At 30.1% G+C, this 18494-nt stretch overlaps 1 protein-coding gene across 6 annotated transcripts in view; it reads left to right on the top strand.

The window, feature by feature from the left end:
• LOC142324977 (serine/threonine-protein kinase SIK3-like) overlaps positions 1 to 18494 on the top strand; it is a 312103-nt gene that overhangs the window by 277334 nt on the left and 16275 nt on the right. For 5 of the 6 annotated variants that reach the window (XM_075366181.1, XM_075366176.1, XM_075366175.1 and 2 more), the window contains 4 exons: positions 2543 to 2643; positions 3173 to 3309; positions 6245 to 6402; positions 12520 to 12678. In XM_075366181.1, the coding sequence (XP_075222296.1) occupies positions 2543 to 2643; positions 3173 to 3309; positions 6245 to 6402; positions 12520 to 12678 (555 nt within the window). The remainder of the gene's footprint in view (positions 1 to 2542; positions 2644 to 3172; positions 3310 to 6244; positions 6403 to 12519; positions 12679 to 18494) is intronic. The other variant, XM_075366180.1, reaches the window with a different exon arrangement.

The following is an 18494-nucleotide window of genomic DNA, read 5'->3' as shown; positions in this document are numbered from 1 at the left end:
TCACTTCCATATTAAGCGACACTCCAACATATACTTTCAGAAGTGTTTTCCTGATGTTTAAATTATTTTTTGATGTAAGCAAATTATATTTCTGACTGAAAGCTCATTTCACCTGTGCTATTTGGCATTTTATATTGCTCCTGCTTCGTCCATCTTTAGTAATTCTACTTCCCAAATAACAAAATTCTTCTGCCTTCAAAGTGTTTTCTCGTCCTATTTTTATATCCAGTAGTCCATCTACTTTATTTCTATACATTTCATTACTTTCATTTTATTCTTGTTTATTTTTCATGTGTTAGTTCTTGCATAGGACTTCATCCTCCATGCCATTAATTTTTTCTTCTAAATCTTTTTTATTCTCAGCTACAATTACTATTTCTATAATAAGGTGAATATTACACTATAATAGGGTGATTAAACCCAAAGTTGTATATGCTTGTGAAACATTGGTAATAAACAGGAAAGGGGAACTTGAGAACCTCCAAAAACAAGAACAGAAAATAATAAGGAAAATCCTTGATCTGAAAATGACAGAGGAAGGTGTCGGACTAATATCAACAAAAATAACTGGAGAACTTGCTAACATAGTAAAGGACATGAGGAAAAGAAGGCTGAAATTGTATGACCACATAAGAAGAAGAATCCTACAGTACACAGAATCAATCAACAATATCCTGTGGAACACAGAAGTTCTAAAAGACCTACTGAAAGCTGGACTCACACCAAACAATATAAATGACAGTAACATCTACAAATATAAAATGTACAAGTCGGAGGTGAACCAGGAGGAAAAAAAAGAGGACTGGTACAAATTGGACAGAAGATAGAAAGCAGAAGTGTAGTCAAAAATTGAAACTGCTGGACAACCAAGAAGGAAAAAGATAACTAAAGAAAAACCAGTTCACACTAAGTTAAATTGTCTCTGTAGTCCTGTCAGGGCTCAGATACATGATTATGTTAAGTAATAATAATTTTAATGGATAATTTTTTCCTGCTCTTAAAAAAATTATTAATTAATTTTTATAATTTTTTATTTTTTCAAACATTCTTTATTTAAGTTTTTTAAGGATTGAAATTTTTCTTTTGCTATTTTGCTGCATGTAAATGAAGATCATGTCAGCTTTTCTATTTTAATTTTGAGGTAGGCATATTTTTGTTATGTTGAAAAAATGAATTCAGTTCATTGAACTTTATCTGGTTACGTAGAACATTTAAATGAATTATTTTTTAATATTTTCTTTATTTCTCTGACAGTTGTGAACTAATTTTTTTACTAACACCATACTGTAAGATCTTGCTAATAAATTTTATTGTAATGTCTGTATTCATATTGTTTGGAGTTTTATATATTATTTAAACGAATAATAGTATTATACACCCTTTATTTGTTGTTATAAAAAAGTGCTGCACGTTATCATAAAAATTTAATGAATAAATAAACAATTTACATTTAGGAATGTTGTGTGTGTGTGTGTGTGTGTGTGTGTGTGTGTGTGTGTGTGTGTGTGTGTGTGTGTGTGTGTGTGTGTGCACGTGTGCGCACACGCATGCATGTTTTTAATCACCTTTTTGATTGGAATGGTGTCGTTCATTATGAGTACATCCCATATGGTCATAACATCAATAAAGTGTTTTATTCAAAAGTAAAGCAAATTTGAGGGGTATAGTAAAAAAAAAGAGGCCTTAAGTATGAGCAAGGAATACTTTGATATTGCATCATAACAATACCCTCCCCACACATTTGGTATTTATAAAGCATAAACTTGATTTCACATCATCTATCATGAGAGAACACTGTTTCCAGATGGTAGAAGGTATTAAAGAAAATATGTTTTGGGATCTGTAGGCTATTCCACTATATGTGCACTAGAATCCTTTCAACTATGGAAAAAATTCTGGGAGTGGTGTATTAAGAAAGAAGTATACTACTTTAAAGGTTATAAATTTAAGTGAGTAATGAGTAAGTAAAATTATTTTGGCAATGTTTAATTTCTTATTGGGCAAACCTCTTGTATATGTATCAATATAGTTTTCATAATTATCTGACAAAGAATTTCTTTCTTTCTTTAATCTTCCAAAGTTCTCTTCAAAATAAATTTTTACTTATCCACTTATGTTTTAGAAATTATGTTTGCAAATTTTAGATACCTTAAAAATGTTAATAAAAGTAGTTTTGAGTTTTCCTTGTATATATTTATACATAGCAAAACAAATTAACAGTTTGGAATCTGGAAAGCAATCATTTGAATGCAAAGTTTTTAGAGGCAGTTCTACATTCATATTATGGTACATTGACATCCATATAATCTTGTATCTACATATGCCTGTACTTTAACACATCTGAAATGATGGAATTTACAATACATTTTGCTCATGGTGTTCAATGAAACGCAAATGATCCTGTCTAAAGATGATCTTTTGAATCGGAAAGAATATGTTTTGAACAAACACAAAACACACAGAACAATTGACACAGTTAATTATAATGTATTTTATTTGCAGGTTATTTTTATTAATTATATTATTTGTTTATTACGTACAGTTGGTGGTTTTGGACGAAGAGCATCTGATGGTGGAGCAAACCTTCAAAGTTACTGTCAAAGAGCTGTTAGTCAACCTGGCAGTCAAGAAGAATTACAATTGGTAAAATTTTAAAATAATTTATGTCTATTCTTAAACCTTTTCTCATCAATGGGTTTATTATTACTATTTTTGTGATTACCTCTGTAAGTTAGATTTATAATATGTCATATAGAAGTTTTTACAGTGTGTTTTTAAAAGTAAAGATCAATTCTTTGTTTTTAATTACTTTTTTAATACATTATTACAGTTAATGTAGTATCTTAAAAGTTATTCTTTTTTCTTATTGTATTTTTGGATATTTTTTTAAGGATTTTATGAAATTGTGATTTTTTTATTTTTATTCTAAGTTATTAACTACTTGTACTTTTCAGCGAAAGCTCTTATGTTAATTTACTCTTATTCTTATGCAGGTTTAGTATTATTTTTATTTCTGAGAAATAGAACCTGTGCTGTTAAATTTGATTTTTTGTGATTTTATGAGATTTCTGTTTTTTTTTTTTTTGAAAAAATTACTAAATTCTATTTTATGGTAATTCATGTATTAATTTTTTTTTATATTACTTTAAGTAATACTTATATTTCATCTCAGTTACAGCCTGGTAGCCCTGCATTAGCTCAACGTTCTCAACCAATCAGCGGTGCCAACCCTGATTCTACCTCTCCAACTTTGGATCAGTCTGGTAGTAATATGGATGAAACATCGCCTGATGTATATGCAGTTGCGAGGTATAATTAATTTCATTAATTAAATAACATAAAGTTAGTTATTGATTGATATCTTTTAAATTATTTTAAACTTTGTTATGATCTTTCCGTGGTTTATTGTAACATTTTCAAAGAACTACATACTACAGATGTAACCCTTGCGTATGCAGCAGGGAAAACTAACAATGTAATAAGCACATGATTTTTAACAGAGGCCTGTGTTCATTTAATGGCTGTTTGCCCATCAGGTTGTAGTTATGCTTTCTGTGTTTGCTATAGTTCATTTATACCGGTGTGGTATCATTCATTTACATGGTGTGTGCTGTCTTTTCACTACAGTCCTTGGAAAATTTTTACTATAATTTTGACAGATTTTTTTCATAAACTATTGCATTTTTTGTTAATTTAAAAAAATGATTAGATGCAATTTTCCTAAAAAATAGAAAATCATTAAGAGATTACAGATGCAAAGTAAAGAAATTTAAACAGTTTTATATTTTTACCTACTTGCGCACTGATGTAAGAGGTAATTAAGGGAAGAGAGAGAGTATGTGTGTATTTTTAGATATGTTTTTTATAGTTTATGTCAGTTGCAAAAGGGAAGTACAATTCTTTATCCTTGTTGAGCTTCAGCAGTATTCAGCTACATTTGTTTATTATTACAGTGAAACTGGTTAAGTGGGCCCTGGTTAAATAAGAAACCTGTACTACTGCCGAGATTCACAATGAGTTCCCAACACTTTTGCATCGAAGTACCTCTATTACTGTGAATAATTAAACCCCTTTATCTGAGATTTCGTTTTTAATTTTTTTTAGACTTTATAACTGGAAACGTTTAGCTTAACAGCCTGTATAAGTAAGACAATTGTTGATAATTTTATCATTTTGAATATTAGTCTGAACAGGTTTGTTTACAGACTTATTTATATTTCTTCTGAATGCATTTAGTTGAACATTGCTCTAAGGTTTTGTATGATAAACATATGAATAAAAGTGCTCAAAATGTTGAAACAAAAGTGTAATTCATTGACAGCTGCTGATAAACTAAAGCTGTTGTCTGTTTATTATAGTGGAAAGTTGTGTGACAAACTGTGTATGGAGTTTAATGTACTGAAGTTTACCCTCTACAGATTAATTCAAAACAAGAAGAAAATTTGTTCTCACTTTGCTGAAGGGAAAGGAAAACTAAAATGAACACAATCAGCAGAGTATCCTCAACTTGAAAAATGTCTGACAGAATGGATGAAGCAGATACATAATAAAAACATTCCAATAAGCGGTCCGATGATTAAAGAGAAGGCTCAAGAATCTGCTGGTAGACCATATTGATAATTTTTGTGGTAGTAACGGCTGGTTGGAGTGTTTTAAGAGAAGAAACAATATAGTTTCAAAAATATTTGTGGAGAAAGCAATGCCATAGACAGCAGCATGTGTAATCAGTGGGTTGAACACCTTCCAGCTCTGTTGCATGATTATTCCCCTGATAATGTCTTCAGTGTCAATGAAGCGAGTTTATTCTTCAAGTGTCTTCCTGATAGAACTTTTACATATAAATTTCAGCCTTGTCATGGTGGGAAACTTAGCAAAGATCAGATCACCGTACTATTGTGTGCCAATATGTCAGGAACTGAAAAGCTGCCGCTTCTTTTAAGTGGGAAATCTAAAAATCCAGGATGCTTCAAAGGTATCAGAACTTTATGTGTTAATTATCAAAATAACAAAAAGACCTGGATGACGTCTTTGCAGATTGGTTAAAAAGAGTGAATACTGAAATAAAGGTGCAGAAATGAAAAACTGTTTTTATTTGTCGATAATTGCACTGCCTACAATAATATGCCTGATTTAGACCACATTAAACTATTGTATTTACCTGCTAATAAAACAAGTAAATTGCAGCCAATGGAGCAAGGTATTATCAATAACTTCAAAGTTTACTATATAAAAAAAGTCGTACAGTTCGTTCTAAAATCTCTAGAAGAGAATAATAGCTCTGAAATCAATATCCTCCAGGCATGAGATCTGTGAGAAAAGCTTGGTTTTCTGTGAGCAAATCCACCATTGCAAATTGCTTAAAAAAATCAGGATTCAAAGAAAAGAAATTTTTGAACATGAAGGCTTACAAGAGGAGGAAGAAAACTGTGGAATGACACTTGAAGAATGGGACCAGGTTATTAGTAACAACAAAAATTACCAGCCACTAACTTTTGAGGATTTTATGCATATTGATGACAAATTATTAGTTTTGGAGGAGCTAACTAAAGATGACATTGTTTCTGTATGCTCTTCCTCCTCTTTGGAAATAGAAGAAAAAAGAAGAGTCCGGAGGAGTGTTCAGAAAGAGTGTTAAAGCATGACACAGAAAAAGCATTAGAGACTTTACATAAATATTTTGAAATGTCAAATATTGGTAATCCAGGCATATTTGATTAGATTTATAATATTAAAAAACATCTTACAGTAAGTAGCACCAAAATATAAACCAAATTAACTGATTTTTTCAAACCGTAAGTTTTGTATTTTTAAAATTCATAAAAAGATTAAAAGTACTACATTTGCATTACATACATAAAATATGAATTTTTTATTGAACATTTTTACTTCTGTAAATGAAAAAAGTTTCATTTCGACCTCATTTAGTGGAGGCCTCTGTAAATAGGACAACTGTTATTTTAAAACTGGCTATTTGGAAAACTGGGTAAATAGAAAACTTCTTTAAGTGAGAAAAAAAATTATAGGTACCTTGAGATCCCAGTAATCCAGGTTTAACTCTAGTTGATCTAAAATGTCATATAGACTGAACCGATTCTGATTACTTGAATTTAAGTATTATTTTTCAAATTGTAGTAAAATTACATCTAATTGTAAGAAATGGTTCCATTATTATTTTTTTTTTTTTTTAGAAATTTTTATAGTTTATTAACGATGATGATTAATTTTATCATTAACTTTTTGGTAGGTATATGCAAGGTAGAGGAAGTAATAAGCGTCACACATTAGCATTAGGAAGTTCTGAAGAAACACAAAGAATAGCTTCTCAACAGCCTGCCCAGCAAACAAATTCACAACAACGAACACGACGTAGTGGTCTACTAACTGTTATGGAAAGGCCACCAGGTAAATATGTCATCATTTTTTTATTATAATTTTTTACTGTTTCAGATATGGTAGTATAAAAATAATGAATAAATGAAAAAAGAAATTAGTTTCATTGCCTAAAATCTTAATTGAATAATTTACGTAGATGAATAATTTTGTAAATGAGGTTATTACTTCCAGTTATTACCATTTTTTGGTTAGGATTGATTGATTGATAGTAACATTTTTTTTTTTTGATTTTCACAAAGTAAAATAATTAATTAATTAATTTCTACAAATTGAAAATTAAAAACTAATTTCCAGTTAATAGATTTGTTTTCTCACTTTCTTTTGCAAGTTTTTTCTAAGTCCTTGTATGAAATCATTCTTCAACTTTCCAATGAGCTGTTGTTTCATTCTTTATAATTAAAAAATAAAAACTTCAATATCCTTTTCTTTCTCTCATTAAAAAAAATCCTTGCCAAAAAGTGTGTAAAATACACTACTACTTATCTTTTCAAAACTTTTTCAATATAAGATTTTTTTGCACACCATTTTTCAATATATTCCATTACATCTGCATTTTTTGCTAGTACTACCTATTGCTTGATGAGATTCTTTAAGAGGTTTAAATTATACTGATTAAAGGTATATTTAAGTCTTCACTGCATTAGCTCTGTTCCTGATTAGAGTTACATAGTAAGTTTTCCTGATTCCTTGGTTATAGTAGCAATTAACTAAAAAATCCTTTATTTTATTAATAATTTACATTACTTTTAATTAATATGAATAATTTTTGATTTTGGCTATAACTCATCATGTTATTTAAGAAATGAATATGCAATTAGGTCTAAATATAATTTGGTTATCGATCACCCTGCAGTGGTTCAGTTCCATGTGTTACAAACAGAAATATGTGATTTTACTTTATCTAATATGAGCATAGAGTGAAAAGTTCTAGGCACGGTCAGAAAACATTTTTCTGGGTACATAATGATTAATTTTTCAACATAGTCACCATTAAGGTCTATTACACTTAGCCCGCATTCCACAAGAGCACTTATGCCATTTTAGTATGTTGTTTATCCAACTCCTTAAAATAACCATGTGTAGCGGAAATTACTTATTGATTGAAAATCTTTTTCCTCGAAGCCATTTTTTAATTACGAAACCAGTGACAGTCATTGGGAGCCAGATCAGGTAAATATGAAGAGTAATGAGCAATTTAAACTATAATTCATTGATTTTTGCCAGTTGCAATGATCGAATTCTGAGCTGCAGCATTGTCTTCAAGAAAAAGCACTTTTTTTGCCAAATGCAGTCATTTTTCCTTAATTTCATCACTGAGATGCTGCGTTATATTTGCCATTTATTGTTTCACCCTTTTTAAGAAAATCAATGAAAATTATTCTACATGCATCCCAAAAAATAGTTGCCATAAATTTGTTAAAGAATAAAATCGTTTTCATTGTTTTTGGAGCAGGTTGACCTTTTTCAACCCATTATTTTGTCTTGGGAGGGTAGTGATGAACCCAAATCTCATCAACTGTCACAAATCGATGTAATAATTCCTCAGAATTGCACTGAAAGAGCTTGAGGCAATCTCTTGAAATGATTTTTTAGCACTGTTTTTTGTCAGGCTTAGGCAAAGATGGCACCCATCTAGTGCATAGCTTGTTCAAGCCCAAATATTCATGCAAAATATTCCACATGTGTTTAGTTGACATGCCTACAGACCCTGCTAAGTTGTTCACTGTCACTCGTAGATATGCCAAAACGATTTTATGTACTTTTTCTATCATTTTTGGCATAGTCACTTTAGAAGGGCATCCTCTGCATTGTTCATTGCTAGTGTGTGTTTGACCCATTTTAAACTCTGTGACGCAGCGTTTAACTGTTGTGTTTGATGGAGGAGAGTCTCCCAATGTTGTATCTTTTTAATTTCCTTTGCATTTAGGTCTTTCAGAAAAAAGTATTTAATCGCTACATAGTTTTCCATTTTCCAAAAAACACCCTAATTCACCCCAGGAACTTTTCACCCCACTCTCATATGCTGCATAATTATAAAAAAACTATTGTAAATTATCAAAATTTTTTCTTTAAAAATTCAAAAGGTTTCAATTTCTGAGAAATTTACTATTATGTGTTTAAGTAGCGGCTGAAATGTAATGTATAGTTGCGCGTAATTCGACAATGAAAACAAATACAAAGTCAAATGAAAGAAATACAGTACGAAAGTAAATTTTATTTACTACTGGAACTTACATTTGTATTTCCAAGTATTCACCATTTGAAGGTACATATTTTTACAAACTGTGAACCAGTATTCTCATTCCGTAAATTGAGAATTCTGAAGATCTTTCCTCGATCCACCAACCAGTTGGATCCTTTAGTAAAAAGGATGTTTCATCTGTGGTGAAATGAATACCCTTAATACTGTTGAAAGAAGTGAAAATTTCAGGACGCTAAATCTAATGAGTATGGAGTGTATGGAATAGGTTAAAATTTCAACTTCACATCGGCGGTTGCACATGATTTTGTGGATGAACGTTATAATGTTGCGGTATTATTAGCTTTGTGGATTGTCGAGCATGACCTACACATCTCCTAATATGTTTTAGCATGTGTTTTAGAAGCACTAAAAGGTGTTTCCACTTCGTTTTGGTTGTTTTCCTCAGTTGCAGAAACTTGTTTATTGCTGCAGGGTTCATCCTCAATATTTACTTTACCACTTTCTGAATGCACAAAATTTTATTCCCTACTTATTTACAGTACTTTGATCAACAGTTTCATCACCATAAATGGCTTTTAAACAGTGATGAAACTAGCAATGAGTTTCTACTATTATAAATTCAATCACTGCATGTTGTTAAATGTATTGACATGGCAGACATCTTTGACTCCATTAAAATGGTGACTGACAGAAAATGAGAGGGCGTAGTTCACATTTAGAATTATAACTTGAAAGTAGGGCTACAAAACCACAAGATAGTAACATCTATCACTTGGGTGATATTTTGTTCCAGTGTGCATTACATTTCAGCTGCCTCTCGTAAAATGCAACATAGATCCTATATTTTATGGTTCAGTCCAGGAGTTTACCGAAACAATAACAGTTACGGTTACATAGGTAATGTAATGTATTAATTTTAATAGATACATTATGACATGTTTGTTAATGATTGTAAAATTATAACTAAAAGTTTATGCCCACCATTGATTACAGCTCATTTTAGCTATTCCTAATTCAGATTTGTTAATTCAATCCCTTACTGTTATCAGTTTATTGTTACTAAACTCCTCTTGTTAAAGCTGTTTTGTAGTATTTATTACACTGTATTAGATGTTATATAGGATGAATTATAAGTATATTTTTATAACTTCCTGATTCATTGTTTTTTCTTTCCAATTCTTTTCTTAAACTTTTTAATCACCCTTGCCCCCACCTACACTTAAAATTTGTTGAATGGTAACTTCTTTGACAGTCAAAGATTTTGATATCTTTGGCTTAAAAATTGATAAAAAAATGAAATCCTAAAAAAAAAGATAATATTATATTATTATAATTAGCTAAATTATATTTACTTTATATGTTGAAGATCTTAGATTCGTTAATTTCATACTGTTTTAAAGTATTCACAGTCATTTAAACTAGTTAGATATAAAATAGTATCAACTATTTTATATAAATTTCATTATAAACTTGAGATGTAGTGTACAGTAAATTTAACAATAGTATTGAATAGGTACATGACTCATGTAGGCTTCTTAAAGGTAGGTTTAAATGTTATTGCATTTAATTAGTAGCCTATATGTTTATTTGTTCATCACAGTAGCTCATAATGCATGCAAAGCTGCACTGTTATATATACATACACAGTTTTTAGTGTGTTTTTTTTATGTTATATTTTGGTTTATTCATTTGTTTTAGATCTATTATTAATTATTTGTTGCTTTGTTTTTATATTCTAGAGATGTATTTCAGAATCAAATTTCTGTCAGTAACACTAATGTATTTATTAATCATCGAAGTATTTAATTTAATATTGTGAACTCTCTTTTAACTGGTTATAATGAAATTGATGAGGGTATTGTTTGAACAAGTTGTTAGATTTGGCAAATTATTTGTAAATTTATGCTGCTTTTTATATTTTAAATAGCAGTTTTAGTAACATTTCTTGTTTCTTGACTACCTTCAATGTCTTTCTGCGTAGACTGTGTTATAAAAATATTTTACATATCACCTTAACCAGTTTATTCCTAAACCTTTGACTTAATGCCTATCACTTTGAATACGATTGATCCCATATAATTGAAACTGTGGAGTTGTAATAAAATGTGAATTTAGAACAGACATGATTTTAAAACTTTTTGGGATGGACACTGAACCAAAAGAAATTGCAGCATCTTGAACGTGGTAACAACTTTTGTATATATAACCTATATATCTCACTATATGCCGTGTTATATAGCTTTTGTTTTTTTAGTGAAAAAATACAACTGAGATTTTTTTAGGCCAAAATATGTTAATATGTTATTTTAATTGGTAACAGCCAGGATGTTTTTTTCTTTTGTAATTTAAGTAGCATCAACTGCTATTGTAATTAGCTGCTAAAAAATTATCTTTTGAATTAAACTTTCTACCTTCTGCTAGAAAGGCAAGCACTAAACATCCATGTCACTGTGGTGTGCAGTATTGACATTAAGGCATTGCCATTTGAGAAGGATGTACCAGTTCAGCAGCAACAATATAAAAGATAGTTTACTTTTAAATAATAAAATCTGTATTTTGGAAACCAGATTTATTGGTTTATAAATTTTTTACTCGAATAAAATACATGATTAAAAACTAATTAAATTCTAAGTAATTATTTTTATAAATTGCAAGTTGACATGATTGTTCATGTTTATAATTTTTAGGATGAATTAAGGATTTTGTCTGTCTTTCTCCCTTTAATTTTATGTAGTTAAATTCTTTTATAATTTTATTCACCATTTCTCTACTTAAGTTAGGTTAGGTTATTCCATTTATTGTGCTTTATTTATTTTTCCAGTGTTCACTATCTTACCTGGCTTATGCTTGATAATTTTTTTAGTCTTATCTTTTACATTGTACATGCAAAAGGGTGACATGCATTTTGAATTTTTTTAAACAACTTTTTTCTTCGGTGCATGTATGGTGAAGGATTTTTTTAAGTTTCATTAATTTTTTATTTAAAAAAAAAAAATTTAATTGAATTATATTTTTATTTATTAAAACACGTATTGTGGTTGTAAAAAAAAGTATCTTAATCTAATCATACCTTCAATTTTGTTGAATGTTTATCTATTATGTCATTTTTTTATTAGTCTACAGTTTCAGTAATTATTATTCATTTTGAATGGACATAAACCCACGCTTAAATAAGTTTGGTGTCATTTTTGTCGTTTCTTTAACTAGTTGTAGAATATTCTATTTATTTATTTTTTTTAATGTAGAAAAACTCATTTCTTCCTTCTTTTAAGTTTCTGGGATTAAATTTGATATGTAGGGCTCTTCTTATTCAGAGCTGTTTGCTTTGTATCAGTTCTGATATAAAATATTGGAGGCACAAGTAAAAGTGCTTCAAAAAATAAAAAATATTCATCAGAGTGACTAGTGAAAATAAAAATTAAGTTAGTAATAACTTATTTAAATAAACTCATTTTAATAAAATTTCATTACTGTTTAGAATAACATGATATTCCATGGAAAATAGAATCTATGTGAAAGTTTAATTGTTGGATACATAATATTCTCTGTTTCACTTAAATCACAAGTAACAGCATTATTCAAACTCAAGATAGTTGAGTTAACCTTTGCCGTGGTTGCTTTTAATTTTCAGTTCTTGTAATGATTATTAGTTTTCCTTTTTAATTAATTAATGAAAGTGTTTATTTTGTTTTACTTAGAAGAAAATCGATAATTATATTCTCTATTTATTTATTTAGAGTAAAATGGTATCGGTGTATTTTTATTTGTTTTTTTAATTTTTTAATTTTATATTTTATTTAGTTATATTTACTTTATTTTATGTTGTTATTTTATCATTATTTTATTATTGTTGTTGTTTATTATAAGTTGTATTTGGTGTTGAGTTGTATTGGTGTATGTATGTGATATGTGTCGCACGGTAGTAATTAGCCCTGAGCTGGTTCTGGAAGTTGAGAATAGGATGAATCGACAGTACAAGCCCCCGCTGCTGCCTGCTGTCCCTGCCCCCACAACCCGACCCCGCCTTCGCAAGCAACTCGCATCGCCCTTACCCACTGTACAAGAGGCTCACAGATGTCTAGGTATTGTTAAAATGCACTTATATTGTTGGTAATTTATTTTTGGCACTTAACTGACTCGGCTATGTAATCTTTTATTAATAGGTAATTCAAATAGAATAAAAGTTTATTTGTTCTCTGTTGGATTTGTTTTCATTAATATGTCGGGCAGATAAATTTTATGTGAATTGATTTGAATCTCTTCTCTTTTTATAAGATTGATGATTGCATGCTTAAAAACTGTTAGTTCTACTCATTAACTTAAAAAAAAGTCATTTTTATATAAATTTTTACAGTAATTTTATTTATTACTTGTATTTTGATAATATTAATATAATTAATTGATCTCTGTGGCTAATATCCATGGCAGAGTGATATTGTCTCTGCCTTTAATCCAGAGATCCCAGGTTCAATCCCAGTCAGACATGGCATTTTTCATATGCTACAAATTTCCATTTCATATTCCCATGCATAAGCTTCAAAGCTTATATGGTGAATTAGTCATAAACAATTTTTGATTGTACAATTTAATATTTCTACCTTTTTTTTTTCTTATCGTTTGAATTACCTAATAGAATTAGTATTTGTACAATTATGATGATAGTTTAAAAAGTAAAATTTAAAATTAGTGTGTAAAAGTAATACATTTTTTGGCACAAGCTTATAATTTTCCTGCATATGGAAGTCATGATGTTTTAGTCATTTTATTTTTTTGCATCGGTGATGGTCTTTCTGTATTATATTTTCTTTTATTAAGTTTTATGAAGTCATATAAGGAAATTTTTCATTAGGTCATATGAGGATTGGAATAATATTTTTCTATCTCTGCTTAAATATGTAATTCAATCAGTCGGTTGTAATTTACTAATGGCTAATTATCAGAAAAGACAAAGATTACATAAATAACTATCTGATAATCTTATAAATAAAAAAATCAATATAGGTAATCATGTCATTCAGATTGTGATTAATCTAATTATATTAATCGAGAATCAGAAGCATGGTATCCGTTGTCAAGCAGCAAAAGTGAATAAAATTCATTTTTGTTACCAGAAGGGGTATGATTTGCACTATTGCATTATTTGCTCAGTTTTTCTTATGCTGTGAAAGATGTAAAGCACCTGAGCTATAAGAGATTTCTTTTTAGCAGAGTTAAGTAGTGCTTTCTCATTACTATATTGACTTTGTAACTCAAAAATAAAAGTTTTGTTTTGAGCAAAGTAAACATTTCCACCATATTTTCTGAAAATGGTACTTAATTTTTTTATTATATGAGTACTTTAAAAAGTTAATAATTTCTCTTGATAAAAACTGTTTTGATTTTAATTTGATGCCCTAATATGAATTTACGAACGCATTTCATGTAACTTAAACGAGTGATTATAATTATAAACTTCTGTAATTGTTTTCATTGTTATTGAATCTAAACAGATTCTTATGAATTAAGTTTTATCATAAAATTTTTTGTTACTAATCTATTCATATGTACAACAGGCTAATTCCCATTTATGGTTGCCCGTTTTTTGTTATTTGTTATTCAATAATTTACAACTTTTGATGATGTAAATTTTCTAATCTAGATTTATGGATATGTGCCATCGATTTGTTTACTTTTAATGTGCAAAATGATTTTACTTTTTAATTTATTTTCATTGCAGCTGTTTACATGTTAATTATATTATTTATTTATTTCACTAACATTAACATATCTTTTGGTACAGGTTAGTCAGAGTGTTTATAATTTATTATATTATTTTGTTTTAATATATCTTTAGCTTATTCTAATTCTTTTATTTGCTTATACATACAAGTATTACTGCATGATATCTGGAAATTTATATTAGTTAATGAATATTACCACCTAAAATAGTGTAATATTTTACAAGTGATGATTGTCTAAATGTTTTAAATCATAGCTTTCTGTGTATGCATGAATTAGAAGTACTTTTTTAATAAAAATATGTATTAATTTTAAAATATAATCTTTTGCAATAACAAGCTGAACCTTATTTTGTAATAAAAAATTTTTCAAAACATTTTGGTCAGTCATCTTTGCAGACATGGTATATTTTTGTTTAACTAAATAAAAAAATTTTTAAATGCTTAGCGCTAGAAATTTTCCTAAGTACAGCATTATTCACTGAGAATAGTCACAAAAACAACTGAGAACATTTTGAAGCACATTTTTAAAAAAGCATATATTTATTACTAAATTGTTTCGGTTTGTCATTGTAAAAGTTAACATCTTTAAATAAATATCATCACTGACCATTATGGACAAAAATAAAGTAAAAAAATAAAAATTTATAGATCACAAAAAAGTGTTATTTTGTAAATAGGTAAGTAAACCAAATTTTTAAAAGTTTTTATTACAACCATACTTTTTTTTATATATTATTATATGTAGTCTTTTAGTGTCTGTTTTACAATTACCACATTTAGCTGGAAAATCGTTTATTTTCTTATTCAAACGCTAATAGTATATAAAGATTTAAGATTTGCTGTGCATGTATGAAATTTTTAGAGTATTAGCTACTATGAGTGTCATACCCGACAAAATAATACCTGACCAATGTGCAGGACTAATGATCAATTCAGTTTACCTAATTTTCAGTAACTTGTTTGTTATACAAGTATGAGTTTAATTACTCTCAAAACTTTTGCGTTGTTTCTGTGTTTTTTTTAAGTGAACATGAAAATCCTGAAGTATGTAAAGTGAGATCAGTTATTTGATTTCTTAATGTGAAATGTGATTCATCAACAGATTAATGAAGTTATGGATGAATCAACAGAAAAATGATGGTAATCATAGGTTTAGTGATGGTAGATGATTGAAACATCCATGACATTGAATGAACTGGGAGTTTGGCTGTTACAATGGATGATTTATTGGGTCATTATGAATTCATCAGACAGAAGCTGTGTACAGTTGATTACCAGGTGTGTAAATATGAAACCGGAATTTTTATATAGAAAATACACGTTTATTCTATGAAAATGATAAAAAATATTTTATTACAAATATTGTCCATCGGTAGCTTTACATTTTCCCATCTTTCTGGCAATTTATGAGTGCTATGCCAAAAAAACTGTTGCTCTTTTGAGACAAACCAGCCATCGAGCCATTTTCATACATTTTCATGAGAAGTGAAGCACTGCTCAGCAAGTGTGTGTCCCATTGATGCAAATAAATGGTAGTCATAGAGCCAAGTCTGGTGAGTAAGCTGCTTGCGAAAGTATTTCCCAATTGAACGCTTCAATCATTTCCTTGACTGGTTTTGCTGTATGTGATGGTGCATTATCATGAAGCAAAATCACTTTGTGTTGCCTTTTTTGATATTGTGCTCATTTTTCACGCAATACTTGATTCAAATGTATTATTTGTTGTCAGTAGCGTTCATTATTAATGGTGTCACCAGGTCTTAGCAGCTCATAGTAGATCACACCCTTCTGATCCCACCAAACACAGAGCATTGTCTTCTTTCCATAGCGATTTGGCCTTGAAATCTATGTCGATAGTTTGCCAGGAGTTACCCATGATCTTTTATGCTAAGGATTCTCAAAATATATCCAATTTTCAACACCTGTCACAATTCGATGGAGAAATTACTTTTTTTTGTACGTGGCGAGCAGCATTTCACAAATGGTTTTTCGGTTTTCTTGCTGTCTTTCATTCAATTCATGTGGAACCCATTTTCCCATCTTCTGGATCTTTCCCTTGGCTTTCAAATGTATGGAGATGGCTTTTCATGTTACATTTAATTGATCTGTGAGTTGTTGTTGCATTTCAGCATTATCCTCATCCAAAAATGCGTGCAATTTGTGACTTCAAACTTTTTAGGTGCTCTTCCACGTTGTTTGTTTCTCATGTCAAAATTGCCACTTTTGAATTTTTTTTTTAAACTACTCAAAGCACTGTGATTTAACAAGAGCATGCTCACTGTAAGCTTCAACAAGCATTCAATGTGATTCTGCAGCCGTTTTCTTTAAATGGTAACAGAAAATCAATGCTGTCAGCAAATCATAGTTTGTAGGTACAAAACTTGATATGTTCAACACTAATTAAAACTATGCTGTTGTATGAAACTTGTATTGTTGTAAGCTGAAAATCTTTGTCAGCTGTCAAAAAAAGAAAATGGCGCCAATGATGCAGTTTGGCGGTAACTATATTGACAGCTAGGGTCATCTATGAGCAAATTCTGGTTTCATATTTACACACCCGGTGTATCCATGAAAAAACATTTCTTAATATAATCCATGAAATTCTCCCTTTTTTCTTATAACATGTTTCAGTATGTTTCATCACTGTTTCTTATAGATTCATCAAAATATCTGATAATTTGTTTCCATGTCAGAAAGTTAGTTGAGCTTCTGGAATCAAAATGGTCCACTTCTTGCTCAGTTTTTGGCAAAAAGATACAATAGATGCTGACATGTATTAACAATACAGCAATTGTGGCAAGCAATCAGAATCATAAAAAGAGGCAAGTGCCCATTGTTTTGAGAGGCAAGTGGTTTTCATCTTTTGTTACTTTTTCTACAATACTGGCAAAATAAAACAATTCCTTGAATGTTTCAAATGGGAAATGACCATACCCTGGACAGCCACATTGTCACGACTTGCCTAGTTTTCTACCTTTCTAGCTTTTCACATAACTGAAGACCTTTCTAGGATTCTACTCATAATTGAGTAATGAAGAGGTGAAAAAAGCAGTCATTTTGTTTCTATATGGACTAGTAACAGATGAATGTGATTAGGGTATCCAATAAATTGTTATGCATCGTAAATTAAAAAAAACCTAATTTTCAGTGCAACTAAAAGTGAATTTATACAAAAAAGAGGTAAAAATTTTTAAGAAATTGTAATCTGTTGCATTCTTATTATAAAACCGGTACTACAAGGACTGTTTTTTTTCAACCTCTGATGGACTATAAAAAAAGACACATCGACATAACAAAATGATTTTATTACTAAAAGTTTAGCAGTATTTAACTTATTTTTCTACGTAATTGCCCAAATGACTGAGGTATTTCTGTACTGTGACACCAGATTTCCGATGCCCTCCTCAAAGAAGTTTGGCACCAGTGAAGTAAGGAGTCTTGACAGCCTGCTGGAGTTCTTTGTAAAAAAATCGCTAGGTGCTAGGTCTGGACTGTATAGTAGATGGTTGAAAACTTCCCACTTGAATTGGTTTGAGAAGGTCATTTGAGAAGTCGTGGATCAGAACCACACTGGGTGAGAGCATGCCTCTTCTTTGTTCTGGATCGCTCTTGGAGACGACATAAAGATTCACAATAAACTTCCTTTGTTGTTGTTGTCATCCTCTCTGCTCCATAAAGTCCACCAACAAGACACCTTTATGGTCCCAAAAAACTCTAGCCATTGTTTTCCTGTTGCTCAGTGTCTGTTTGAACTTTTTTGTTTGTTTGAATAAGAAGTGTCCATCCTCTGCTGAGACTGTTCTGTGGTTTCTGAATTGTCAAACTGGATCCAAGTCTCATTGCCAGTAATAATAGACTTTAAAACCTCTTCCCCCTCATAATCGTAACGCGTGAGAAACATTAAGGTTGACACCATTCACTGCATTTTGTGATCATCACTCAACATTTTTGGGACCCAACATGCACAGTTTCCGGTATCCAAGTTTTTTAGTCATAATTGTGTACAGAGAAGACCTTGAAATTTCTGAGATTTCTGCAGAAAGTTCACTTACTGTAAACCTCCGTTTGGGAAAAATCATCAACATGCTCAACCAGGCGTTCTGTAGTGAAAGACTTGCATTCTTGCCCACCTTCGTCATGGACGTTTGTTCAGCCTAATTTAAATTTCCTACATCATT

This window comes from Lycorma delicatula, chromosome 5 (genome assembly GCF_047948215.1).
Source record: "Lycorma delicatula isolate Av1 chromosome 5, ASM4794821v1, whole genome shotgun sequence".
Classification (NCBI taxonomy): domain Eukaryota; kingdom Metazoa; phylum Arthropoda; class Insecta; order Hemiptera; family Fulgoridae; genus Lycorma; species Lycorma delicatula.
Note: the sequence above shows the minus strand (reverse complement) of the source record. Positions and strands in the feature narration are given on the sequence as shown.